At 46.3% G+C, this 27292-nt stretch overlaps 2 protein-coding genes across 8 annotated transcripts in view; one reads left to right on the top strand and one right to left on the bottom strand.

Annotated features, from left to right (window-relative positions):
- ccdc181 (coiled-coil domain containing 181) lies at window positions 1-4720 on the top strand. 5 transcript variants are annotated; one of them, XM_085149998.1, is made up of 6 exons: window positions 1-556; window positions 1871-1975; window positions 2339-3334; window positions 3401-3568; window positions 3715-3875; window positions 4166-4720. In XM_085149998.1, exons 2-6 carry the CDS (start codon window positions 1871-1873, stop codon window positions 4335-4337), a joined length of 1602 nt encoding a protein of 533 aa, XP_085006124.1. In that variant the 5' UTR covers window positions 1-556; the 3' UTR covers window positions 4338-4720. The 5 variants fall into 5 exon arrangements, with proteins under 5 accessions (XP_085006124.1, XP_085006125.1, XP_085006122.1 ...); XM_085149999.1 differs by having other exon boundaries at window positions 1-560; window positions 1865-1975; window positions 3401-3547; XM_085149996.1 differs by having other exon boundaries at window positions 3-556; window positions 1865-1975; window positions 4166-4719.
- A 1318-nt stretch (window positions 4721-6038) lies between these two features.
- The window catches only part of p3h2 (prolyl 3-hydroxylase 2), a 46298-nt gene continuing 25044 nt past the window's right edge, over window positions 6039-27292 (bottom strand). For 2 of the 3 annotated variants that reach the window (XM_085152170.1, XM_085152172.1), the window contains exons 2-15: window positions 17052-17204; window positions 16447-16636; window positions 13897-14028; window positions 12754-12881; window positions 10765-10854; window positions 10396-10436; window positions 10000-10091; window positions 9771-9898; window positions 9587-9682; window positions 9301-9481; window positions 9084-9201; window positions 8924-8999; window positions 7966-8106; window positions 6039-6776 (exon numbers count right to left, since the gene is read on the bottom strand). In XM_085152170.1, the coding sequence (XP_085008296.1) occupies window positions 6684-6776; window positions 7966-8106; window positions 8924-8999; window positions 9084-9201; window positions 9301-9481; window positions 9587-9682; window positions 9771-9898; window positions 10000-10091; window positions 10396-10436; window positions 10765-10854; window positions 12754-12881; window positions 13897-14028; window positions 16447-16636; window positions 17052-17204 (1659 nt within the window). In that variant the 3' untranslated portion in view covers window positions 6039-6683. The remainder of the gene's footprint in view (window positions 6777-7965; window positions 8107-8923; window positions 9000-9083; window positions 9202-9300; window positions 9482-9586; window positions 9683-9770; window positions 9899-9999; window positions 10092-10395; window positions 10437-10764; window positions 10855-12753; window positions 12882-13896; window positions 14029-16446; window positions 16637-17051; window positions 17205-27292) is intronic. The other variant, XM_085152171.1, reaches the window with a different exon arrangement.

Raw genomic sequence — 27292 nt, 5'->3', positions numbered from 1 at the left:
TATCAGTGTTTAAACTCTTGGTATTCTGGTTCTGTTTACATTTTACACGTCGTCCTGACATTTTTGGAATTGGTTTGTTTTTTTATTCTCACCGTAGATGAAGAGGCGATCTTCTAAGTGCAGCCTCTCCTGGCTCAAATGTGCGCTTTAGTTTTGTTTAGTCATAAAAATGTCCAATAATGGAAAGACTCGCACAAAAGGACCCAGTTTATCGGATTAGTGCTTTCAATGTAATCAGCCTGGAGGAACAGATAACTCATTTAATAACTTTATTAAATATTTACGGTCTTTTAATGCCTCCTGGTTTTTCCCTCATGTTTACGCTGTGCTCATGGAGATTTTCTTTTCTGTGAATGCGTTTAGCAGGTGGTGTGCGCATGCGCATGTGTAAAGCGTGTTGCTGGTCTCTATGACGACGTGTCTATTAAACCTTTTAGGGGCCGTGGAGAGACTTGAAGCAGATTATGTGCACAGGTGTTGCTCCACAGGCCGGCGGGGACTACGCAGGTCCGTTAGACGGTTGTTGTTTTACTGAAACAGGAAGAAGCTGCTGCTGGTGAGTTTAACACTGTTGTCACATTTTACACCGCTGCTTTAAAACCGATCGATGTAATCCGACTGGGTCCAGTCTGCTCTCAGCCTGCCCTCTATGCGCTATAAAGCACATAGAAACAAATAAAGTAAAAGCTAAAGACGCTGTTTCTGTGTGTTTTAAGCTGCCTGGTGACCCAAACACACATGCACTGAATCAAAAGCGCGTATAAATCTATAGATGTTAGTGAGGGATGTTATATACGTATTAAAGCCAAAAAGAATTGTAGATTTTGACAGCTATTCAACTTTGATCTAATACCTGAGATGGGCACAAAGCCCTGATTTATACATATAAATGAACCCACTTAAAAATGGCTGTGATGGAGTTTTTACAATAACATGACAAATACAGGTGCTCACAAAAGCTGCAACACAGAAATATATTTCTTTTGGATTGTCTGTTGTTAGTTTTCTTAAAGCACAGGCCCACTGTGGTAACCCTGGTCTGCCTCTATGTGCTTTGCATTATTCTTTATACTTAATGTTAACATGCTGTTAGTGGTGCCCAGGTCGTTGGACATCAGCACCATGACTACCATTGAAGAGCCATCATTGGCTGGATGTCATGTGCAAACACTTGGGTGAATAAGGTTATCTGTACTGACATGTACCGCCTTTGTTTTCTGACCTTTACTGTTATATTTTGGCATAAAATAAACAGCACATATTATAGAGGGACACTGGATTTATTCAGCTTTCTGATCACCACAAATAATGTATTTAATGAGGAAGACTGTGATTATGCACTTTTTTGTCTCATGTGTTAACCAACCTGTTGGTGGCAGCCTCTCTGTGATTAAACAAGAGAAACCCGAGAACACAACCAGCAGATAAAAACAAAATAACAACACAATCCACACAAATGCAGCGTCACAAACAGCAGCTCAGATACTAAGATTTAAATCGAGGGAAATTTAAGCCTCAAGTTTGAGAACAATGCAGGTTTTACTCTACAGGAAAGATGCTCACCATCCCAGATGTATCCTGGAGGCTGTTTTCTGCACTGTGATCTGTACTTATTACACTTAAATGAATAATATAAAACGGCTACTTTTCTCTTGAAGCAAGTCAGAAAACAGTGAGCAGAAAATAATCATCAGTGATTTTAAACCTGAGGTGTTGTTGGGCAGCACAGGTGATCTCCACGGTCTACAGCGACGATCGCATCGTCACTGTGCTGTCTCAGGCTTGACTTCACTTTGCTACAGTGTGAGTGTGTGCAGGGAGAAAAACTTTTCTAAGCGTCACATCGTTCTGTCCCCTCTTTCAGTGGTAGATGATGAGCGAAACAGTTTGCACAAAGACTCAGGAGGAGTACGAGGACGACTTTGAGAAAGATCTGGACTGGCTGATCAGTGAGGAAGGCCGGAGCGAGGACCAGGTAGGTCTGACATTACATCTCCTGCATCTCGTCTTTCTAATCTTTCTCTCCTTTTTAGCGTGCATATATATCTGAATGCTGCTCTACTTGCTGCAGGCTGAACGAGGTGTGTATACCTGAGCCTGCTCTGTGAAAGTGTGACACGAGCAGTGTTGAGTTACCACACCTGGCACACCGAGTTTGGATGTGAAACCTATGCTGCTGAAATGCAGCGGCATGCTTTCACTGTTCCACTGCTGGATGCAATATTGATGAGCAAAATAAAACATACCTGTTATCTGTTGCTCAGTATTGATGTTGCACCTTCATTTACATGCAGACTTAATTAATGCATGCAGAGCACGTCTGTCTTATCCCCCACAGGGCTCTGACTATGAGGACATAGAGGCAGACATTGACAAAGAACTGGAGGAGGGTGAGAAACGACAGCGAATGAAAGGAAAGAATAACTACAAGGAAACAAAGCGAGACAACAAAACAGAGCAACTGGAAGAAGATGAAGAGAGGTGGCCATCTCCTATGGAACCATTGGAGTATGACTCAGACAGGGACAGTCCCAGTAAGTCATCATCTACAGCCCCGCCTCCTCCAGGGATGGATGACCAAACAGACGAGGAGAAGAAGTACATCCTGGAGAAGATCCAGCAGGCTAACCGGGAGCTGCAGGATCAGGAAGTGCCAGATATGACACGACGCAGGCGGTTGCATTTTAAAGAGACATTGGTGGACCTGGTGGTGCCTCCGCTGCAGTTTGAGAGAGATGAAGTAGAGGGGGAAAATGGGAGCAAGGAAAGAGCTGATGCACCGGCAGATACTGAAGTGTCAGGAAAGCTGTCCGAGCTAAAGATTTCACCTCGCAATGAAAGCAGGAGTTCTGAAGGAGGTTCTGGCAGGGCTGGGGAGAGCAGCGAGGGAGGCCAGGGGATGAAGGAGGGCAGAGTCCTTGTGGAGAAGGACGGGAAGTTTGACCTGGTCAGCCTAAAAGAGGTGGAGAGTCACGCCCTTTTCCCTCCTTTAGCGAACAACTTCAGTGACAGTTCTCGCTCCTCGCCTCGTGTTCAGGAGCAAAATGGAAACTCTGTTAAGATCCACAGTTCCTCCTCTTCTCCTCGCCCTCGGGCTGCCTCCTCCTTGTTTCCACAGGCAATAGATCACCTTCGGGCCCCCAGACCCCCAGCACAACCAAAGAGCAGGCCCAGCTCAGCCAGCCAGAGTCAGAGAGGCAGCCAGAGGAAAAGCAGCAAGAGGCGTGTGCAGTCTGCCACGGAGACACCCAGCCAGGCCACGTACACCCTGACCCCCCAGCAGAAAGAGCAGCTGCAGAAGATCCAGGAGAGGAAGCAGAGGCTGGCCAGAGAGGTAGGAAATTAGGTCATTTCAAAAGAAGGTCTGGCTACATTTCTTCACAGTCATTATGTTTCTCAGGCAGAACAGAGGAGGCGTGAGGAAGAAGAGCTGAAGAGGCAGGAGAACGAGCTGGCCTTCAAAGCCTGGCTGATGAGGAAGAAAGAGCAGCTTCAGGAGGAGAGAAGGATCCACAGAGCCCAGGAAATCGAGAGAATGAATTGTCAAGTATGGCCACACGGGGGCACAGTAAGCTCATAACACGGTCGCTTCACGAGGACCACTCCCCCCCCCAACACTTTTTGTGTCTTAAACTTTGATGCAATACAAAGAAAGTGTCCGGTAAAAGTGACCGACTGAGGATGGTAATACGCTGCTTCTGCGTCCCCCGTTAGAGAGACACCAACCTGGACCCGGAGGAGGCCTTCAGGTCGTGGCTTCAGAGGAAGCAGGAGCAGCAGCACAAGGAGAGGCAGCTGGTGGAGTTCAAGAGGCTGGAGGAGGACAGTGGGTACCTGCTACACAGCCGTGAGGAGTGCGACGAGGCTTTCAAACTGTACGTCTGCTTTTAAACTCCGTAACCTGCAGAAAGTTTTCATATGATGACACGTAAGAGTAGAGACAATCACGTCTGTCACCGCTTTGCTCTAAGGTGAAGTTAAAGATTTACAGGTTGAAATGTGGTTCGTTGATTTATATCCTGTCAGGAGTAAAGTTACATTTAGACAATATTAATAATAAAAAGCAGGCTAATGATGCAGCCGTCATCTGGCTACAAAGGGCAAATATTCTGAAAGCGTGCTGAAGTATCTATCAGCTGACTGAGATACCTTTTTCCTCTCTCAGGTGGCTGAAGCGAAAGCGGACGGAGAAGCGAGCGGAGCAGCAGGCGGCCCGAGAGCACTCCCGCAGGCTGGTGTTAGAGGAGCGGCGTGCGCGGCGCATGAGGGACTTGATGTGCACCGCCAGTGAAAGCAAACCGTTCAGAGTCACTGAACAGCTGGCCTACCGCTTCTGAGCCGAACCAACCCGGCACGCCGACCAAAGACACATGTTACCTCTAATCAGGTCCCCACAAACTCAAACTAAGGACTCGGGCTCGTTACAGAAGCAGGTATAAACTCTCAAGTTTGTTAAACACGAGATGACCGAAATCCAGGTTATTTGTTCCAGAAAGAGGGTTAACGTAAACTCTGACTCCCCCGACACACTGTTTCATTTCCTCATTGATCGGGTTAATATCAAAGTGTGTAGCAGAATGCATTAATATGCACATGAAATCCCAGGTTTAGTTTAGTGGTGCATTTAACACGAGTGCTTTTAGAATCAACCAGCCTTGTATCATGGATGTGATCAGCACACACTGTAGATTTATTATTGGATGGATGGATGGATGGATGGATGAATGGGTGGGTGGGTGGATGGATGGGTGGGTGGGGGGATGGATGGATGGATTGGTGGGTGGGTGGGTGGATGGGTGGGGGGATGGATGGATGGATGAATGAATGGGTGGGTGGGTGGGTGGGTGGATGGATGGATGGTGGGTGGATGGATGGATTGGTGGGTGGAAGGATGGGTGGGTGGATGGATTGGTGGGTGGGTGGGTGGTTGGGTGGGTGGATGGATGGATGGATGGATGGGTGGATGGATGGATGGGTGGGTGGATTGGTGGGTGAGTGGGTGGATGGATGGATGGATGGATGGATGGGTGGGTGGGTGGATGGATGGATGGATGGATTGGTGGGCGGATAAATGGATGGATGGATGGATGGATGGGTAGATGGATGGATGGATGGGGGATGGATGGATGGGTGGATGGATTGGTGGGTGGATGGATGGATGGGTAGATGGATGGATAGATGGATGGATGGATGGGGGGATGGATGGGTGGGTGGATGGATGGGTAGATGGATGGATGGATGGATGAATGGGTGGATGGATGGGTAGATGGGTGGATGGATGGATGAATGGATGGGTAGATGGATGGGTGGGTGGGTGGATGGATGAGTGGATGGATGGGTGGATGGATAGATGAGTGGATGGATGGGTGGATGGATGAGTGAGTGGGTGGGTGGGTTCCCCGCTATGGTGAACCATGACATCACAGCTCTGCTGTTTGTCTACTCGTGTGTTTGACTCTGTCTGATCAGCAGGAAGCACAAACTCAGAGTTTGACCCTGGTTTCTGTAGCAGAGCTCTGGTGGAGTTTCTTGTCATTTTTGAGCTCGAGTACATTTGTAAAAGTACCACAGTTACCTCTCCTCTGTAAATAACTGAATAACAGTAAATACAGGTGTGGCATGGTTTGAGTAAATGCTTGCGCAAGTTGTATGGGCAGAGCTCCTGACAAAGCGCTGCGATGTGATCCTGAATAAAAATGACCTTTTTCCTATTGTCTGTCTTTTCTCTGAGAGTTTGGTTACATAAATACATTTTCTGATAAATAGTATTGTTAGTTGCTATACGTAATTACAAAACAATATGGACACAAAACACGTGAAATATTTTTAATTTATAGGCACGTACACATACATGTGTTCTTCAGCATTTCAGAATCAAACAGTAAAACATTTGAACCCACGTAGAAAAGCCAAGTTACTCTTATTCATTTTTCTTCTCCACCTGATCTCCAGTGCACGACTCGACCGTTCTGGACCAACCACACAAAGTAATAAAAGACCGTCATTCAACACGTATTCCTTGAAACAGGAATAATTGGCATCTTTTATGAAAAAAAGTTTCTTATATAGCCAGCAGCTGTCATTACGAGACAAACACAATGAAAAACCAAACACACTCTGTCCTCGTGTCAGCGAGCATCTTAGGCAGTGATTTATTACAACTAATGAACTAAACTGACTAAAGATGTTTCCCGCTTCACTTAAATATTCAACAAGACACTAATTATTCAGATGAGTCTCATTTTAGACTCGGAGAAAACAACAGTGCACCGCGTATTTAAAAATATATTACATCATAGAAATACAAACTAATAAACAGGGATAATGTGCTTAATATCATACTTGCCTGTACCATTTGTGAAGACACAAGTTAATATATGAACATACAGTGAAAATGTTTAAGTCTGTTGCCCGGAGCAGTGAAACTTCACAGTTGAGTGAGATTACAGAGCTGACGACAGTCAAACACACGGAGGCTGTGATTGGATTGAATGCCCGAGAACCAAAATGTAAACTCAAGTTTGAACGAGAAGCAGGAGGAAACATCAAAATAACACAAAACGACATTAACCTTGCACTTCCAAAACAGTAGAAAAATAGAAATGTTCTGATCCAGAGGTCATTCAATAAATAGTGAAAACATATACAAGTGTTTGACTGAAGGTGGCGCCATTCTGACGCTTCTACAGCTCATCTTTGGGGTTGATGTTGAGACCTTGACCGAACACGTGCTGCGTGTCCAGGGCCTGGACCACCTCGTCCGCCTGCAGCCGCTCCTGTAGCAGGAAACAGTTTGTCCAACACGTTTATTAAACAGCACAAATTCACTGAGATTTTTGTGTTTGTACATTTTTGGTTAAAACATTCTTCCTTTCCAAACGGTCCCAGTGATTTCTACCAGTATAACCAGTATCACACAGGATTACTTTTCATAATAAGTTGTTCTACTGTTGAGACTTTAATACAGCAGCATGTATTTAAGTACACAGTGATCACTGGCTCCTCTTAAGAGGTCCTGACATATCGACAGAACACCTGAACGTTTTCTTGATAGAACGACAACAAAGTGCACGAAACAAAGTGTCCACACTGAATCCTCTGACAGCGTCCTCCAGTATAAACTAAGGCTACGTTCACACTGCAGGCGAAAGCGCATCAAATCCAATTTTTTTGACCCTATGCGACCCATCTATCCGATCATGGTGTGTCAGTGTGAACGGCGCAAATCCGACATTTTCAAATCCGATCTGGGTCACTTTTGTATGTGGTCCTGAATCTGATACATATCCGATGTTTTAGAAAGCTGCTGTTTGATGGTCATGTCGCATTAAATCCATCTTTTACGTCACTGACACAAGACAGACGCCGATTATCAGCGCTGGAGAAGACATCGCGAACGCTTCCTGACCATCCCGTGTAGATGTCAGTGAAACTGTTGGGAACAACGTTGGAGAAACGTGAACATTTTCTTTGTACTGTATAATCTGCAGATTCTGACAGAAATCTGCAACTATCCTTTGAAGCAGCGCTCCTCTAAAACAGCAATAAGGATCATTATTAGGTTATTTACATTATTATGTAAATAACAAAATAACTTAAAGCAAAAATTGGGAAACGTGAAGTCTGAAGTCTTTATATTAAGGCCATCAGTCAAACAATACTGTTGCTCTGGGTCTGAACAGAGCGCGTTGTGTGTGACGTCTTCTTTTGTGCATGCGGCCGCTTTGAGCGTCACACTAGAGCGCGTTTGCTGTCACATTTTATTTGTCGTGTGAACGAGCAGACAAAAAAATCTGATTTGATCATCAAGACCTGCAGAGTGAACGTAGCCTAAGGTAGTTTTTATTCTACCAACTGAGTAACAATGTGACACTGTTACAGTGTAACCAGTTACTCAGTTTATTCTGCAAAGACGGTAACAAAGAGACTCCAACAGCAGATGTAGACAAAGAAGCTACGTGTTACCAGTTCTCTGTAGAGTGGGTTCAGGGTGAACCAGAGAGCCACAGCACACCTCTGCCCACTCGTGACGGCCTTCACGCCGTGTGGATTTTCCCCTCCTGATGAGAAACCCACCATTCTGCCACACTTTGGTTTCACGGATGCCTGAAAGGGACGACAGAAGGACAGACGTGAGGCTGCGATGATCTTGTGATGTGAGCACAAAGCTGAAGATAAACTGTGACACTTAAAAATCATCAACTTCACACGTTATTAGGATTTTAAAGTAAATATTATGTTCGTGAGTTTTTGGGTTTCCAACGGTCCAGTTCCTCAGATTTAAGGTCACACTGCACAGCATGCTGGGATATTCCAGCTTTCCAGCCATTATAATAATAATAATAATAATAATAATAATAATGGATTGCATTTATATAGCGCTTTTCTAGGCACCCAAAGCGCTTTACAACGCCACTATTCATTCACTCTCACACTGGTGGAGGCAGCTACAGTTGTAGCCACAGCTGCCCTGGGGCAGACTGACAGAAGCGAGGCTGCCATATCGCGCCATCAGCCCCTCTGGCCAACACCAGTAGCCGGTGGGCTGATCTGTAACCTTCCGGTTAGAGATGAGCTTCCCAATCCCCTGAGCCACGGTCGCCCATTAAGTCTCTGTGAAACAGCTTGTTGGTGCAAAAATACTCATGCTTGTCAAGACTATGTTAGCATTTTAGACTCAGCTGAAAAAAGGGCAACAATGTCCTTTGGCTGGTTTCAATTTAAAATGAGTTTCTTGCAGGTTGTCTTTGAATGATTAATGTGTTAAATGGCTTAAACACAAAAACATTCCTCTGAAAACGAGTGACAAAGCAGCCTGAAGAACTACTGCTCAAGAATATTTAACACAAACTTACAAGTAAACGTGTTTGGAAGCAAAACAAATAAAAGCTATGAAATCATCTTCGCTGGGCAAACTTCTCACCGTGACGGTTTTGGCATCCATTTCTGTAAATATGAACTCCCCTCCTTCAAAGTCGCCATTTAGATATAACAGTGCACTGAAACAGAGAAGGACATTAAAGCAGGAACGTCTCAGTATAAAACAAACCTCACAAACACTTCAGTCTGGATAAAGCTCCTACCTGTAGTCTCTGTTTGTGTAAGCTGGAGGCTCCTTCCAGCACTCGTTGGCATCAGGGTCCAACAAGCAGTTGTCGGCGTGGATGGGATGGCTCAGGTCATTCCTGTGATCTTGCTGACCTAAGGGGAAAATCACGACACTGCTTTTCATGTGACGTAAACGCAACAACCATCTATTTGAAATCATCGGTGTGAAAGGCAGCATTTTATTTCCTTTACTAAACACTGGTTTTGGCGTCAGCTGAAGACCTTTGATGGCTGTCCGGCACACCAGGTGTGTGTAGGAGAAGTGCAGCGTGGAGTTTAGCACGAAATACGACTCGATGATTCGCCTCGCCCGCTCGCTGGTTTCGTAGAAGAGGCGAGCGCTTCTCATTGGCACTCTGCCCTCAAAGCCGTGCTGGGAGGAGAGAGAAACGCCATCAGAGCGGAGGTAACCTAACAGTCCTGTTTATGAAGCGAACATTCATAACCAGAGACGTGTTTGTTTAGTACCCGTGTTTACCTGCAGCGTTTTAAGCACACTGGCTCCTTCGAACCTCTCGTTGGGAGTGTGAGGGGACATCCTGCCTTTGTAACCGTCTCCTGCCATCGTGACCGTCTTTATTACAAGATTACAGAAACCACTTTAAATACAGTTTCACACACTGAGACAGAAACAAATGCACGATCTGTAAAAGTGTCCTTACATGTGCCAGCTGCCTGAGCTCTGCACACTCTTCCTCAGATATAACCTGATCCAGCAGCACCCGCTGGGTCCCGTTCAAAGCCGCCGAGTTCTGCACCAGCTGCACGCCCTCGTACAACAAGGGGCCACCTGCACAGATCACAGCGTGGGAAGAATGCAGACTGTTATCTCAGCCCGTGGTGGTCTTCATCCTTCATTCTGCTCCGTCTGTGTCAGCAGCCAAACTTTACCTTCCTTGAGACTCTGCGGAGACGTGACGGTGACGTTTTTCTTATGCGAGATGGGAACATACTCCATCCAGCCATCGGTGCCTGAGGGGACGCTGAATGTGGAGAGAACCTGGTGTGAAGATACCCACTCAGGAGACGCAGCGACATACAGCACGAACATTTTCTGAATTTAAAGCTCACAACACAAACACTGGAGCTGAGTTTAGCTTCGTGGACATCTCCACCTGCCTGGAGCAAACCAGCGTTTGAAGCTTTGACACACAGATGTAAAAACATCTATAAAGCTGAGCGCGCGTGGCGAAGCTGAACCAGCACGTGAACTGAAGCCTTTTCATTAACAGACACTTTTGTCAATATAAACAAAAGGATGAATTCACGTTGTTTAAAGTGTGTCACCTGTTGGCGTCCTCTCTTCCACCTGTGCTCCTCCAGTAGTTCTGAAAGGAAAGAGAAACTGTAAATGTGCACGTATCATTGCGTGTGGCGGCATGGCCAGCAGATGGCGCTGTTAGCTGAGCAGACAGAAGTGCAGCAGCCATGCCAGACACCTGTTACCTGAGTGAGCCAGCAGCAGCAGGGGCGCATTAAGGCTGTTACTCACTCTGCAGGAGATCTGCATCACAAACATACGGACTCACTCACCAACAACTGCTCGTTAAATTACAAACTAAATCTCCTTCATTTTTGGGGGAAAACAAAATTAAAGAACGTCTGTTTGTTATTAAGCGCTCAAAGGCTGCTCCAGGCTTTCGTAGCATAACTTACCCCTTCTGTGAATTCTGCACCCATGATTTTGCTGCCGATCAGAAGCAGCTTTAGTTCCTGTTTGTGCCTCCTCAGGTACCATGCAGCTTTCTGTTGAACACAAAAGGTGAACAGGGTGAAGGAAACTGTCATCTGCATTGTTTGTCTGCAGATAATGAAACGCTGCTTCCTGACAAACTCCACCTGTCTGAGGTTAAAACCCTGCTGTCGACTCACCTGGTAACAACCAAACTAATTGTTTCTGTTTTAGTTCCACTTACTTTTCCAACCCTCGACTCCAGAGACAGTAAACATGTCTCACTTTAAACATGTTATAAATAATAAATAACGGTTTTATTTTGTTCTCTCGTGCAGAAAACGCCTTCAGACAAAATTATTCATATTTTAATACGAGTCCCAGATAACTCAGAGGTCTGTCCATAATGTCTCCAAGCTCTAACAGTCACAGGGTCTTCCTCTTGTCCGTATAAAGGAAATGAGACTGTTTCCTGTGGCTCTCTGTGCTCCAGTGCCGGGTTAATGGTTTGTGATGAACTCTCCTCATTTCTCAGAGGGAAACTTTCCCTCCTCGGGCTAAAAAAGGAATAATAGTAATAATACTGCAGTAACACAGAGAGCTGCTCTGCATTGAGGTGTTTAAAATCTAAAGCTCCCACAGTGTCTCACACACTCCTGTGAGTGTTTCCTCCTCCCGAGTGTCTAAGAAGGCAGACTCATTAGCGGGGAGGCGCTCGGACGAGCCGCGGGACCCCGACTCTGTAAACGAACTCGGAGAAGGAGGAAGTCTGCGGCCCAGTGACTCTGCTGTAAACTGATGGGGGTGGAAAGGCTTAGACAATATGCAGGCTATGAGTGAAACCAAAAAATCAAGCAGTTTGTGTCTCTAATGAATAACAGGCTTGAGGAGAAAAGCTGTTTACTTGCAGCTGCACTGAGGCAGCGTTTGAAAGCAGCTGATCAGAGGAAGCACAAACGCTCACACAGCTGATGAGCAGTAGTCGGCCTCTGCAGATTTCATTTTCACTAGCATGCAGACATGTAGCCTTTAGTTACTCAGAATAACAATAAAAAGATGGCAGGGGAAAATATGTTGCCGTAAACATTGGATGGAGTGAAAAGAGCCGAGCGCTGCCAGCTGGATAAACGTACACGAGTGAAAAGCAAACTGAAGAGGCAGCAGCTGCCAAGTGGCAAGTAGCTGCTGCATCCCAGACATGCAGCAGGAGCGCCGCTGCCTCTCGTCTCCTCGGTTTCCCTTAAATCCACACTTTTCCTCTCCAGTCCCGGACGTCAACACTCCTGTGACATTACTGCACATCTGCACACACTTTCATTACTGTTTCTTTGACACACTGCCAGTTATCTCAGCCTCGTTCCTCTCAGCGCAGAAAGGTCTTTGAAAGAGTTTAAACATTGTTCTCATCACTTAAAAGAAACCGCATAAAGCCCCGGAGCGCCTCGAGTAACCTGATTACACCGTCCAGCGTTGAGTCTTTGAAAAGAGGAAGAAGAACGAGCAGAATCTGCAGATAATTAACAAATACCGGCGGCGCTCAGTGCTACCCCTCCGCCTCCTGGTGATGCACATGTGGGATGAATTTCAAAATCCTACGTCACCTTGTTCCCAAGTTATCGCATTCACAAGATTTTCAGGAAACATGAGACACACTGAGACTCGAACTTTGTGTCCACAGTTTTGGACTTTGTGTCCACGCCACCTGCCTTCAGGTCACTTCAGTGAAATCTTCTCAAATGAATTGTTGGTGTTTTATTTGCATGTTTAATTTCATCAAAACTTCCATCTTTACATACAAACTCAAACAAACAGAGGCCAAAATAAATGACGCAGCTCTCGTGCAACATCCTGCATATCCGAGCACAGACACTAAACACACTCGACACATTGCTCTTCTTATGAAGTTTCATTCAGAGGCCCGTTCACTACATTCACCTACTTTCTGGTGTCTTCACGTCCAATCAGCTCCTTACCTCTCGTGGCTCAGCATCATGTCCCAGCTCCTCTCTGTAGTAATCGGCGTTTTCCTTCATGAACTCCTCGCCCTCGTGGAACAAAAGGTAGGTGAGAGCGCACTGCAGCGCCTCCTCCAGCCTGCCCGCTGCAGAGACACACAAAGCAAGTGAAGGAGTTTTATGTTGGAGTCTGACATGCATGTTACAGTCTACTTCCACAGGAGTCGACTGTAACATGCATGTCACACATGTGCAAAGCGACTGGAGCATGTGAGTTTATGAGATCCATGCAGCCGACGTTCCAAAACTCTCATTACAAACAAAGCCAAAGGTTGACGTAGTGGAGACGGCACACACAGGCTCAGGTTGCTACAACAGAAGGAGATCGGCGTCCGTCTCCCGTCACCGAGCGAGACATCTGTGAGCACAAACGCTTCCTGACGAGAGGCTGAAGGTTAACCAAAGCTCTCCTACCTCTGCTGAAGTTTATTATCTCCTCCCAGGCGTCAGAGTTTTGAGCCTCTGACGTTTTTAGGAAAAAGCTGCGACGCTATGAGTCATGCTGGTGCTGAGGAGTGAAGCAGCAGGAGGCCACAGTGTCACAGGCAGCGGCGCCTCGCAGGCAACAAGCAGCTGCCGTAAACTTCCGACCTTTAAGCAGGATGTTAGCGCGAGCGCTCCGAGGACGAACTTTTTATCAAGGAAACAAGTCAACAAAAGTTCAAACCTTTTAAGTCTGATTGGAAGAAACAGTTTCGAGTCGAGAGACACGCCCACTCAGACCCACTCAGACCCACTGATCCACGATTCCTTATTGCAGCCACATGTTTACACCACGATAATCAGTGATGTCACAACTCGTCTACGCTTTGTTGCCGTGCCAACACGTCTGCGCTGAACTCTTCACTCCCTCGTTTAGATGTTTTCACCACAGAGCACCAGCGTCAGGTTCAGCCACGCCCTTGATGCTCGTGACACAAGGCGAGACTCGACCGGCGTGCCGTCTGCAGCTCTGTGTGGTGGCGGGCCTTCGTGTGCACACACGTCTGTGTTTGTGTGGGCGTTGGATTCATGGGTGGATCTTCATAATCGTGCAGTCAGACTGAGCTTCACACAGATCATGAAAGGATTGTGCCGTCACCGTTTTAAAGAACAACCTACCTTTGAAGTAGGCAAACTGGAGGTAGTCGTAGTGTAGAGGCAGGTAGTTCTCCATAGGTGAGAGGCGGCCGGGTCGCGTGGCGAGGTCTCTGACGCACTCGTGCTCGCAGTGCAGCACCTGCGTGAAGTGATCTGCAAACAACGAAAGATCTCAGAGCTGCTCTTTGATTTGGAGTTTAGCATAAATCCTTCTGCTGTGAGACGAGGACGTGACCTTTCCAGGTCACCGCGGGGTCGTGCAGAGAGCGAACGCTCGTATTGTTGCTTTATATGTTCATAGATGTTTGACAATAGGCCTGAAAGAAGCTGCAGGAGGGATCCTGTTACAGGATGTCCTGTTCACAGTGCACAGACACGCCGTGTCCATAAATACACACATAACAAATGTTATAGTTACTGCAACTCATACAGATGGTATGAGAGCAGCTCAGCGGTAAATCTGTGATTGACGCACATCACAGGACGACGTTCAGCTGGTCTAATGGAAAAGAGCCCGAGCTCATCTCAGATGCTTCATCCAAACACTGACGAGTCCCAGTAAAGTCTAATCTAAAACACAGAACGTCTGACAACTTTCCGAGTCCAAGTTTGGAAAATAACTGGATGAAAACGTTGATAAACAAATGAAAAAGCTTCTCGCAGTTTTCCAGTCTTGGCAGATCTTTTTAGAATTAAACGTTTATGGAAATTTAAAAAACGAGGCTCATGATTTCCTCATGTTGCTCCCTGAGAGCAGAGCCAGCAGAGCTCGATGAGCTTCACGAGGACGTGCGCTCATCGTCTATGTGCATCACTGAGGTGATGTGTGAGCAGCTGCAGCAGCGCTTTCCTCGCAGGAGCAAAGATCTGAATCGTGCAAAGGGATTTGACTTTCTGGGTCAGTGAAGGAGGAAGTAATCCTTTAAAACTCCCGTATATGTGAGTCATGTTGCGCATTATGACGGTCGCAGCCTGACTAACCTGCAGCTGCTAAAACTCGCCTCAGCTTCCACACACAAAGATCTGACTCTCACAATGATAATAACACCCTGCACAAAGTCCCCGTGTAATATAATGATACTAAAATTATAGTTGTGATCTGGTTCAAGATCATTAAACAGAAACAACAACTGACAGCAGCATGTGCAGCATGAGTGCCTGTTATTTATCCAGCTCATTAAAAACGTTTGAATGATATTTTGTGATGAAACTAGGCGGTTAACCTTTCGCCAGCTGTCAGTGTGATGGACGCCAGGCTGCCAGTGACCTTTGGAGTTGAACTGAGAGACGCCATTAGGGAGATAAAGTTGTGTAAATTACACTAACTTTCATTTTTGTGGTTAAAATCCCCCAAAACTGTCGACGTGAAAAACACTGAACCGTTTAAAAAATCTCGTGGTGTGTTCAGGTACAAGAATAAAAGCTCCTAAAAGCCAGCTTCACAACACGTTTCCTTTTATCTGTCACACCTCGAGTCTCAGCTGCAGAAACCTTCATATTCTGCATGAATAAAAACCAATAATTGCATGGATGTCACTACAATTTTAGTTAATGAGCCCAGGCATGTAGTAACTAATGCTCCTTTAAGCAAAGACGCCAAGAACAACAGCAGCAGTGGAATGAGGAGACGGGAGAGAGAGCTGGCCTGGTTCAGGCCGTTTCTGCCAAAGATGGTGATGAAGCATGTCGACTGACTCCCAGAGCAAAGCCACAGCTCTGCTAATAATCTGAACAGAATCAAATAAACTGGAATTTATTGGGACTCGTGTTCTTAAACATGCAGCTCAAACTCCACTTTGACTGGTGCAGACAGACGTGCCATTAGAGGTGGGAATCACCATACATCCCACGATATAATTGCAATTTTTAAAATATTTAGCGATATTCAGATTCTGTACATAAAGGTAAACTTTATCAATATTCATTTTCTCTAATATCAAAGTCTCACACTCAGTCTTTCTCTCATTTCAGTTTGATTGTTGACAAACTGAACGGTTTGTATTACAGTCTAGTCCAACTTAACTGAATCAACCATCTGGTACAATTATAGCTATTCTGAACTGTGCAGTTTATGAAAACTATGCAGCCCCTTCAGCAACTGAAGAATTTGAAAGTAAATGAAAACAAAATATAATTTTACATTAAATAAAAAAGTTTTAAACTTCATTAAAATAAAACATGTCTTAAATTAAAATAAGTAAACTGTCATGTTTATTAAACACATTTGGACAGTGAAGGAATGTCAGGATTCTTGCTCAGAAAAAGGATCAACATGCTCTGAAGTCAGAGCACAAAAACCTTTTTGTAACAAAGTATCCATTTCTGCTGTCCCTGTATCCATACATTATTAGCAAACAAAATATCACCATGCTACACAGTATCCATTTCCCCCCACCCCTACGTGCCATGGCTTTTGACTCTGTGCGGGACACATGAGACAAGACGTGACCTCGGTTCTGGATTCGCTTTCTTTTGTTTGCTTTTCTGCAGTGAAAAGCGGGACAGCAAAGCAAAGGTCAAAGGGCAGACTGGAACCCAGACGCCTCCTCGACAGAACAACTGGTTTCTTACCTGATACGACTTCATGGAGGCTGTAGCGGTATCGGAGGTGATCTTGGCCCTCAAACTTCTGCGGGCCTTGGCAGAGCGCCCGACAGTCCACGTCTGCCTTGTAGTATTCCACCAACGCCTCCTCAAAGACAGCCGTCGCTCCCTCGTAGTCGCCTTTATCGTACAACTGCACCGCCGCTGTGAAGGAGCGCTGCGACAGGAGGCGATAACAAGACAAAAATGATTTCAGCCATACAGTCGCAGAGCAATATGATGACAGCTGTGAACATCTGCCGCCGAGGAAGGGCGAGGCAGCACATGCTTCAGCAGAAACACTTTGGACTCATCCACAGTTAAAACTTTCTCAGTGGCAGCTTCACCACAGCTGCTGCTGAGACGTTTCCAGTCATTAAACTTCAAGCACCATTAACACAAAGCCCCTTCAAACAGGAAGTGCCGTTTCCCACGGTTTCCAATTTTTGGAAAGAAGCAAAGTAGGAAAAGTGAAACCTCGGGCAGAAAAGCTTTTTGTATTAAATTCAGTAGACGTGGTTTATGAAGATGCATCAGGACACGTGTGGCACAAACCCAAATAAACTCAAATGTCTGACTGATTAAGGTCTTGCCTGGTGAGGCCGGGCTTCTCGGTCCACAAAGTGGGTTTCCTCAACGCCCTGCAGGTTTTTGTACTGCTCCAGGTCCCGGCCCATCTCCACATGCTCTGGATTGGCCTGGAAGTAGGTGTGAGCCGCCTCTGCAGCCTTGTCGGGCCGCTGCAGCTGGAAATGAAAGGAGCACAGACAGAAAGAAAAAGGTTATTGAAATAGTGTCAGCAGAATTAAGACCTGACACAGAGATTAAAGTTCGAGGTGCATTTCTGGAGCAAACTACAGCAGAATTCAATAATAAATGTATCTTCATGTTTGCAGCATTAAACAGATGGACTCTGCTACCCATCAGCTGACGTGTTATACCTGGAAAGAATCTGCAGCCGTTCCTCTGAAGCATCTGCCCGAAGAAACACATTACTTTCCTAAAATGTTTGGCATCAATTTTTGAACTCACTTGAAATAAGTAATATATCTACACTTGTTTCATTAAGCCAGAGAAGCAGATTTAGTAGCCACACTGTCTCCATCAACATCCTGTCAGTAAACAGAGCTGTCAGAGTTACAGCTGCTGGATAACTTTGCACTCAGTGAACTCTGTGGGTTTTATGAGTAATATAACTAAAGAATCATTTGTACCGTTGAGTATTACAGCGTTTGTTCCTCAATCAAACTCAAATGCATCCAAGGTGCTCGTCTGCCATAAAGCAGCAACACGGGGGGGCGAGCACACGTTCAGCATGTGCAGGGGCTGAAACAGCAACGCTGCACCTGAACAACTGCTGCCCATAAAGCCAAACAACGAGAGGTTTAAACATTCAACGAAGCGTGACCACTGATGCTTTTTACCTCCAGCTCTCCATCGCCTGCTGAAGTTCAAACCAAGCACAAAATAGGAAAGAGAGACTTTATTGCCCGACAGGCTAAACAACAATCAAGCTGATAGGAAGGAATCTCACACAGAGCATCTGTGAACACACACCACACTGGATCCTGAAGCAGCCACGGAGCCCAGCGAGTGCTGAGCCTGTCAGCCAACAACAGCAAACCCGGTGATTGGAGAAGAGAGGAAGCTCGCTGCGTGGTCGGCTGGCTCTCGGTGGGCTGAGGGTTTGATGTACACGATGTGAAAACTTGGATCCATCCTGCCTCGTATCAATAACTCCTGCTGGTGCTGGTGTAATGATGGGGGATTGAACACTTTGGGCCCCCCAGTACTAAGGCAGCACTTGGTTACTGTTACAAACCAAGTCCATCACTAATGACCGTGGGGCTGGTTGAAGCCACGCTGGGCTCATGTCTGTGAAGGTTCTCAGTCATCCAGCTCATCGTAGTCAAAGGAGCAAAGAAAAGCGTCTGGACTTCTTTAAGTTACTTGAAGACGTTTCACCTTCATCAGAGAAGCTTCTTCAGTTCTAAGGTCAAATGGTGGAGAGTCCCAGATATAAACCTAGTGGGAGTTTCCCCCCACAGAGGGACAAAAGGACCCCCTGATGATCCTCTAATCGCCTGAGCCAAGGTGTGAAACTGGGTGTGGGTCCCAATCAGCCAGAGTTTCGGGTGAGCTCATTGTGAAACCTGGCCCCACCTTATCATGTGATTTCCTGAGGTCAGATGGCCCAGGGTGTGAGTGGGCGTTAAGGCGTCTGGGGAGGGATCTCAAAACTGGATTATAGATGGCAGAGAGTTGGTGTCGTAAACCACCGCCTCTGTTCAAAGATGGTCGTCACAGTGGACATAGATGCTTCTTTCACTCCTCTTTCAAACCATCTGTCCTCTCTGTCCAAAATGTGAACATTGGCATCCTCAAAGAGTGACCTTTGACCTTTAGATGCAGCTGGACAGCTGAGTCTTGTCCTGTGGAGGTGGCTCTTCTGTGTTGTGCCATGCGCTTGTGAAGTGGCTGTTTGGTCTCTCCGATGTAGAGGTCTGGGCATTCCTCGCTGCTGTACGGCAAACACCACATTGTTAAGTCTGTGTTTTGGCGTTTTGTCTTTCGGATGAACCAGTTTTTGTCTGAGTGTGTTGCTGGGTCTGAAGTACACCGGGATGTCATGCTTGGAGAAAACCCTCCTGAGTTTCTCTGATACACCGGCTACATAGGGGATAACAATGTTGTTGCGTCTGTCCTTCTTATCCTCCCTCGCTGGTGTCTGATCTTCTTTTCTGTGCCTCTTTGCTGACTTTAAGAACGCCCATTTAGGATAGCCGCACGTTTTGAGTGCTTCCTTTACATGTGTGTGTTCCTTCTTCTTTCCTTCAGGCTCAGAGGGCTCAGGGCACGCTGGGCTCAGTATATATTAAGCTACAAAACACCGCTGCTGGCTCCGGCCTCCACCGAACAGCAACAAACCAAACAAACGGATCAGGGGGAAGATTGAGGACATCTTGAGCAATTTGAATTCCAACGTTTGCCTTTTTCATCTCTAAAACAAACACTTTGTAAAAGTCGGCTATCAGGACGCGCCTGGTGCCGTTCAGATTAGATAGTCATCGTGTTCAAGCCTCAACACGGACACATTTCTCTCTGCAGCAACAACACAAAGGGCTCGAAACAACAGCCTGCATTGGATGTCTCTGTTTGAACTCAAACATGATGAGTGCCTGCAGGTTTTAATCTGCCGTCCTGTTGGAGGGCTATAAACACGCTACCAACAAAGCCAAAACTGAGCGATAAAGAAAAATTCAAATGAAGTGCTCGACAGTGGCTGAACTGTAGGCAGAAGCAGCCGAGAGGACGACAGAGCGATTACGAGAGAACCAAACACAGAAAGGTGAAAGTTGACCAGGTTGGAGACGACGTCGGCTGCGTGTCCCCTGAACGCTGCTCAGCAGCAGCGCCAGCTGACGCCAATTGTCTCAATCCATCATGTCGCCAACAGGTGCAAATTTAAAGCAGACCCCAGCATTTCACCTCTCTCCAGTCGAGTACGTCGGACTGACCCGGCTGCCAAAAACAGAACGCACGCCAACCCCTCATTTGGCCACCAGGCACTGATTCATGTTTGCCAGTAAAAAGGCATTTGTTACAGTAAAGGTCTCGCTCTGTGCTCCTTTGTTCTTTATTAGATAACGTTTGGGAAAGTCCACATGTATGCACGGATATCCTTTTCTGCAGGGACCTTAATGCACGAACATGCTGGAGACAAACAGAGACGTCTTTGTTTGCTGTGGGGGATAAAATCTTCCAAGAAGTGTACATCATGAAAGCTGCAGTGGCTGCTCTGATGGAAGAAGCAGAACCACAAATAATGAATTTCTTTTTGAAGAATCCCTCCCCCGTCTGTCTGACGGCCAGCTGGACGTGCTGGGTTAGTCCTGAGAGTGAAGCAGCTTTCCTGGACTGAAGACACGAACACAACTACGATAAGACCGAGGTTCCTGATGAAGTCCATCAGAGGTTTAAGATAAGGAATAAGATCAGATGGTTGATGAGAACGTGTGTTCTGAAGATCAAGATCAGCTTCTTATTTTAAAAAAGCATCGATGATCTTTGTGGCTACCAGCCCACTGCTGCTGCAAACACAAACTCAGTGTAACATAAAAGGTTTGAAAGCTTTTGAAAACCACACAGGAAGAAACAGAAACATCACATTTACACAACCACGACGTGCACATACATGCACGATGACGAGTAATGCAACCTTCGCTGGAGTGCACGGTCTGAAGAGGACCAGAGGGAGGAGCTTTCCTCTGATGGCACAGCGCACGCTGCTGCGTTCGAGATGCAACATTCTCCTTTAAGACACTGTTGTCAGCTCTGATCATCTGCTTGGTGCACAGTACCAGCAGCTCACAGCAGCGTGGTGCACAGTACAGCCACCTATTCTCTCCACAGCTGCTAACACAGACTCACAGGGACGACGTGGCTCAGGGCTCAGCGCCTGCTTTACAGAGGCAGGCCCTAAACTAAACATACTGTTCATTAGCAAAGTTTAATAGTGCCGGAGCTCATCAGTCTGAGATGCTCGCTACCATTTTATGGAGAAATAAAACAAAGTATGTCTGAGAGTCGGTGACTGAATCAAACTGTGAAATCCCCCAGTGAGTCCAAGCTGGAAGCTTCTGCATTGAAAACACATGTTCGTATATAAAACACTCCCTCAGCATGACGGAGCCGAGTCCATCATGGCTGTGAGGTTTCCATCACGCTGTTCAGCATTCGGCATGAAGACAGTCACGTGTAGGAAAATCCAACTGATGCTTTATTAGCAGCAATTTTTCTGCATGTGTGCAAATATTACATTGTTGGTATCCTGAGAAATCACTTCTGACTACACTCAGACTAAATGCTGAAACAATTCATGCTGACCGTGCAAATCAAGCACCTGACTGCAGCAGATGGCCCCGCCCCTCCCTGAGCCTGGTTCTGCCGGAGGTTTCTTCCTGTTAAAAGGGAGTTTTTCCTTCCCACTGTCGCCACAGTGCTGCTCATAGGGGGTCACATGATTGTTGGGATTTCCCTATATGTGTTATTGTAGGGTCGACCTTACACTATAAAGCACATTGAGGTGACTGTTGTGATTTGGGGCTGTGTAAATAAAGCTGAATTGAATTGCAGTGTCGTCCTCACTCATAGACGCAGCATGAAACAACACATTTCCCTTGTGTGGGACTAATAAAGGTTTTCTTATCTTAAACCGGAGACATTACAGGTAAATGTTACAGGCAGACTTTCTGATGGTAGTTTTTTTTTCTGCAACTGTGAAAACTGGCGGATTTTAAATGAGCCATATTACACGTATTCATTTGATGGTTAGAAAACTGCCCTGTCAGTCACAGTGAGTTCAGCTTTCACTCTCTCCAAAACAACACCGCACAAATATTCTTCCTGTGCATTTAAAACTCACAGTTTCTGCCACAGAAAGCAAATCTTATGATGCACGATGTAAACTTCTGAATGTGCCGACTTTCAGCTCGTGAATTTCAAAGCAGCACCTGTAGAGATGAATGAGCACCAGTCAGTGTGTCCAGCTTTGAAAAGGGCGACCTGTGTACGAGCTGCTGGCCCGCCCTGCCACTCAGAGACGTGCTCTTGATGTGGGAACGTGTCAGTGCCAAGTTAAATGTGCATTTGCATGCTTTTCTCCTCTGGGGCTGCACCTTCCAGTCAAAAGTATGCAGATAGGTGTGGGCTGGCGCTGCAGACGCAGTGATGATGTGACACAGTGCACATATGGCAGCGCTACAATTTCCTCTGCACACAGTTCTGACAGCTGAGAGATGAGCAGATGAGCTTCTAGATACCAAGAAGTTTGAGCTTTGAGAGTGTTACACAGATTTTAGTGTTTACGTCAAAGGTAGGGGCAGGAAAAGCTGCAGGATAGTAACAGTTTCAAGATTATAGTGCACAACTCCTCCTATTCCACTTCTTCTTGCAAAGGTTTCAAACAAACTCCTCCCAAAATGTTACAGCTTTCAAACTTGAGGGTTTGCAGGCTGAATACGGCGTTATTTTTGTGCCACTATTCTGAGCGCACGTAAAAAACTTTGCAAGTGCAGGTGTTGCATTTTGAGGAGAAATTTGTTTGAAGAAAAGCTGAATTTGAGTGAACAAACTTCATTGCTGCGTGCAAAAACTGTGTTTCAGTGTTTGCTATTATTATTATTATAAGTTTGTTCACTCAAATTCAGCTTTTCTTCGCTCGAAATAAATTTCTCCTCAAAATGCAAACTTTTTTTTTGCGCTCAGAATAGCGGCACAAAAATAACGCCATGGCTGAAAGGCGTCGCTGCTGTATGCTTCAGCCACTCAGTGAAACTGCAGTTTGTGTGCATCCTGATCTTTAGGATATGAAAATGTCAGCACCTTGGTTTATGAAATGCCGTCATAGTTGGCAGGAGACGAGTCAGTCATGGCTCAGCAATGGCTGCTCTAGCAGATCATAAACGAGGACAGGACGGGGGTTGCTCTCACCTGGTGAAGAAACCTGCACACACCTGCTGACTCTCAAGGCTTCTTACTGCCAGTGAAAGCTGCTGCAGCTATACTGAGTGAAAACACCAGTGCCTGCAAGAGAAACCCACCGTGGGAAAATGTGTCCAAATGGATGATGACCTCCCGATGAGGCGAGCGCATGCTTCCTGCTGCTTTGCTTCAGAGGTCACCAGCGAGCGCTTTGATGGATAATTCAAGTCTGGAAAAGACGTCGTGTCTGTTTGACGCTTGCAGCGCCCGCTTTGAGACCACGTGCCAACATCAACAGCAATGAAGCCCCTTTTTAAAAAACACCAACTTCAACAGAAAAATATCACAAAGCGTGCTTTTGATTCACGCGACTCTAATTGGCGAGGAAAATGTTGTTACCCCTCCACATTAGCCTTTCCATCGCGCACACTTCAGTCTTTGAATCTCTGGAGCTTTGATGGACAAAACATGGCTTCAGTAGGAGCGAGCTGGACACACGGGCCACACAATGTCTTTACTGTGTGAGGAGGAGGAGGAGTGACCGAGCCGCTCCTTCATCTCAGCTAAACCAAGACTTGACTTTCTTTGCTCTGCTGATATAATCAAAAAGCCGAACACATTATTTACTCAGTTTTTCCATGACAGCGAGGAGCCAGACGGTCAAGATGCACATGAAACACGGCTAACGCATTGAGCACATGCTGTGGGAGACAAACAAGAAAAGTGGGCCAGTGGAAGTTTTCCTCTGAGTGATGTCATGGTTAAAGTGGCCCGCTTTGATCTGCTCCACCCTCCTCTCTCATTTGTCCACTCCTGCTGACAGATCTGCACACTGGCCTCTTTCTGCCCGTCCTCGGCCCAGCATGTGCTGATCTAATAAGGTCACGCCAAAGGAACGCCTAAAACACCCTCACCGCTGCTAAAAAGCCTCTTTCATTACATCCATCAAGATAGTCCCGTGTTTCTTCCTGAAAGCGCCTCAGACTGTTCACTGAAGACAAAACAGCAGCAGATAACAACGCCACTGTTCAGCAGCAGCTTCAGACACGTGTTGTGAAGCTGCTGGCCGTCCTTAGAGAGGGAGGGGAGGGGAGGGTGAGCGACCACAGTGGTCTGAACTCATAACGTACAACAGGCGCTCATGATCCAGAATCGTATTAGCTGTCCAAACATAACGAGTCCATGTATGAGCTCAAGTGGATCAGACAAGCTGACCTGAGGCGGCTGCAGGCATGTCTGGGCTGCAGGGGGAGCATCGCTCCCTCCGACTTCAGCGACATCCAAGGAAAGACTTGCAGGAACGCCAGGACAACCTGACTTTCCCTCTAAGCTATGCTGACGCCACCACATGAGCTACTGTATCCTTGGACAACCATCACGCTCTTTCCCACGTCAGATCGTGCTTCCTGGGCAGCGTTGGGGCACACAGGACCGACTTTGTGTGGAAACGTTAAAGAAAACATTAGGTGAATGTTCGAAGCAGTGCAGACGGTGGAAAATCACCCGTAATGTCTTTCTCCTTCCCCCTCCTCACATTCCCTCCTGCCTGAAACACAATAGCACGCTCTCTTCTCCCCGGGAGAAACAGGCCCGGTTAGCCAGCGTCTTTATTTGGTTACTCTCCCGCAATCTCACACTCCATCGGTTTTCATCCACGTAAAAATAGCTGCCTCTTTCCCAAACTGGAAAAGCGTTGACCAGTCCAAGAAGTGTGAGAACAGTCTCGTCTGTTGCTTTGTGTAGATCTTTTTTTAGACCCTGACAGAAACAGGAGCCCGTGAACAAAGTGCCGCCGGCCCGGCTTCCTCACCAGCTTCTACCATGTTGCACTGGATTAAAGGAAAACACTCGGGAAAATTGGCTTTCTTGCCGATATATGAAAAAAGAAACAAACCGTGTTTACTTCAGCTTTTACTCTCCCACAAGATTAAAGGGGAAACGTTCGGTATGTAAGAGTTTAAAAAAGCTGCAGCTTTACATCCGAAGAGGTGGAAACCTACACAGAGGTTATGGGTAACACGAGCTGACTGATCCCAGCATGCAGCGCTGCAAATGAAACGCAGCCGAGGATCGAACTCGTCCTTGGAGTTGGTGAGAAAGAGACGAGATGTCACAATAACCTCTGACAGCTGTTTGCTCTCATCTCTGTTTGAATAACCACAGAGCGAGGAAGCTTCCCTTTTGGAGGATGTTTTGAGAAACGGCACATTTAAACATGCCAATCAGACTCAGGGGTCAAAGGTCATTTCCAGACGTGGCGTTTGTGTGTCAAAGCTAAAATAAAGACAAATGTTGAGTTTACACGAGAGAAGCGCAACAAATGAGCGAAACTGTCAGTGTGAGAGAGACCGCCTCTGCAGACAGCGACCCCCCAGGTCTCAGCCCACACCCCCCAGAGGAACAGCTGATTACAGCGACCAGCTGCCTTTCAGCGACACCAACGTCTTCTGTGGCTGAGAGACTGAAATGCATCCAAGAGCCACAGCTGGACCAGAGTTCAGCAGCAGATTCAGGAATTTGGAAACATTCGAAGCCTTCAAACTTGTGTCCTTTTAGTTTGATAGAAATCTCCATTAAATGTGCAATTAAGCCCATTTCCCCACGTCTCTGTAATACTGAGCGCATCCAAAAATGCACTCAGCTGCCAAGAGTCAGGAGACGGTTCAGACTCTGGAGTAATGATCCACCTTTTTCCTCGGGATTAGACAAACAAAGAATGATCGAGTGCTTCTGTTCAAAGGGTCATAAAAAGACTGCAGCCCATAAATCAGACCACAACCCTCTGAGCCTCAGTCAGGGGGAAGAAAAACCCTTTTACTGCACAGGAAAGGTGAAGAAATGTCCAAAGAAGCAGAAACAATAAAACCTGCGCGAGTCAAAGACGGAGAAGGACGTGCCTCGTCTCTCTACGCTGACGTACATCTCAAACCAGCTACGACCGCTCGGTGTCTAATTATTCCCTTTCACGCTGAGTTTCCTGCAGAAACCACCGTCACTGGAGAGCGATGCAGCTGGATACAGGAGGCGCCGCCACCACAGGGGTCAAAGGTGAGGCATCGAGGAGGTGGGAATGAGGAGAACAGCTTAGTAAAAAGGGAAAAACGCAGACAGGAGTTCAGCTCGCAGTAAGAGGCAAAAAGTCGAGTTCATAAAATATTTACTACGAACTTTTGGACGCAGAGAGAAACACTTGGCGTTTCTTCTGATGTGGCGTTCGCTTGTTCTCATTTAAACCAATCACATTAAAGATGTTTTTCCATGTTAGTTTAAAAGTAAAGTGCTTTATATTATAACTCTGTTATAAATCTGTCACAAAGGCAGCAGAAAACAACAACTACTGGCTGCTCCCTTATTTACACAGGGATCGTCACAGACGTGTGTCGTCTCCGGGAATCCAACCAGGAATCTTTGGCGTGTTCACCAAGTGTGCAAACTGCCACACTACAGAAGTGAACAAATCAAACCACATCTGTGTCAGCTAATATGAACATAAGAGTGAATTTCATTTTGATTAGCAGCTGTTCAGGAATGAAAACATCAGGATAAATTATCCACTCAGACTGGAACAATTATTAGAAGAGATTCTCGATGTAGCTGAAACCAAACCAGCTTTTCCGTCCTCCCGCTGCGAGATGTCAGCACAGCCTGTGACAGCGACAATAACTCTGATTCATGTTTAACAGTCCAAACACATTCTGCACATAATGGGATGATGCAAAGAAAAGCACATGAATCCTCAGTGGAAGCACTGGGACGAGTGTTTCAGGAGTGTTTCAGACATTTTCATGTCACCACTTCCCTCTTGGGGGCTGTTTGAACGCCCCCCCAGCCTTTGTGGGCCGAGCGTGGCTCTTTGCACACATTTGCTGGGGACTGCAGCGGAGTGTGGACACAAACGTACGTTTCAGGATGTGTTGGGACACGTGGAGAAGGACTCCCGCTCCCATGATGTCAAACTGAGGGTAAAGCTGAGCAGACCTGGGCTGTGATTTCATTGGTTGGATACCTTCACACGTGTTTTCTAAATTTATCTTTGCCTAGAAAAGAAAATGAAGAGAAGGAATCCAGTCGATCCACGATGAAACCAAAATATTTTACTGTGATTTCTGGAAATGAACATTTTTTAGCTTTGTGGAAGCAGTTATGAGGCAGATACAGAGCAATGCTGCTCTGCACTCACACACACACACACACACACACACACACACACACACACACACACACACAACACGACTGCTGATGCTGTCACATTACACAAATGTAACATTCTTGACTCCCAGCATGAGACTGGAATTCAGCCCAAGCCTGCCAGTGCACGTAAAATCACATGATAATGGTTATGAGACATTCT

This window comes from Neolamprologus multifasciatus, chromosome 23 (genome assembly GCF_963576455.1).
Source record: "Neolamprologus multifasciatus chromosome 23, fNeoMul1.2, whole genome shotgun sequence".
Classification (NCBI taxonomy): Eukaryota; Metazoa; Chordata; class Actinopteri; order Cichliformes; family Cichlidae; genus Neolamprologus; species Neolamprologus multifasciatus.
The sequence above is the reverse complement of the archived record's forward strand: the minus strand, read 5'-3'. Positions and strand labels throughout refer to the sequence as shown.

What these genes read in the sequence shown, in the direction of transcription:
- ccdc181 (XM_085149998.1), top strand. Translation starts at nt 1,871, where the DNA reads ATGATGAGCGAAACAGTTTGCACAAAGACTCAGGAGGAGTACGAGGAC. An exon ending in AGCAGAGGCTGGCCAGAGAG is followed by an intron (nt 3,335 to 3,400) that starts GTAGGAAATTAG and finishes TATGTTTCTCAG; the next exon opens with GCAGAACAGAGGAGGCGTGA. An exon ending in TATGGCCACACGGGGGCACA is followed by an intron (nt 3,569 to 3,714) that starts GTAAGCTCATAA and finishes GTCCCCCGTTAG; the next exon opens with AGAGACACCAACCTGGACCC.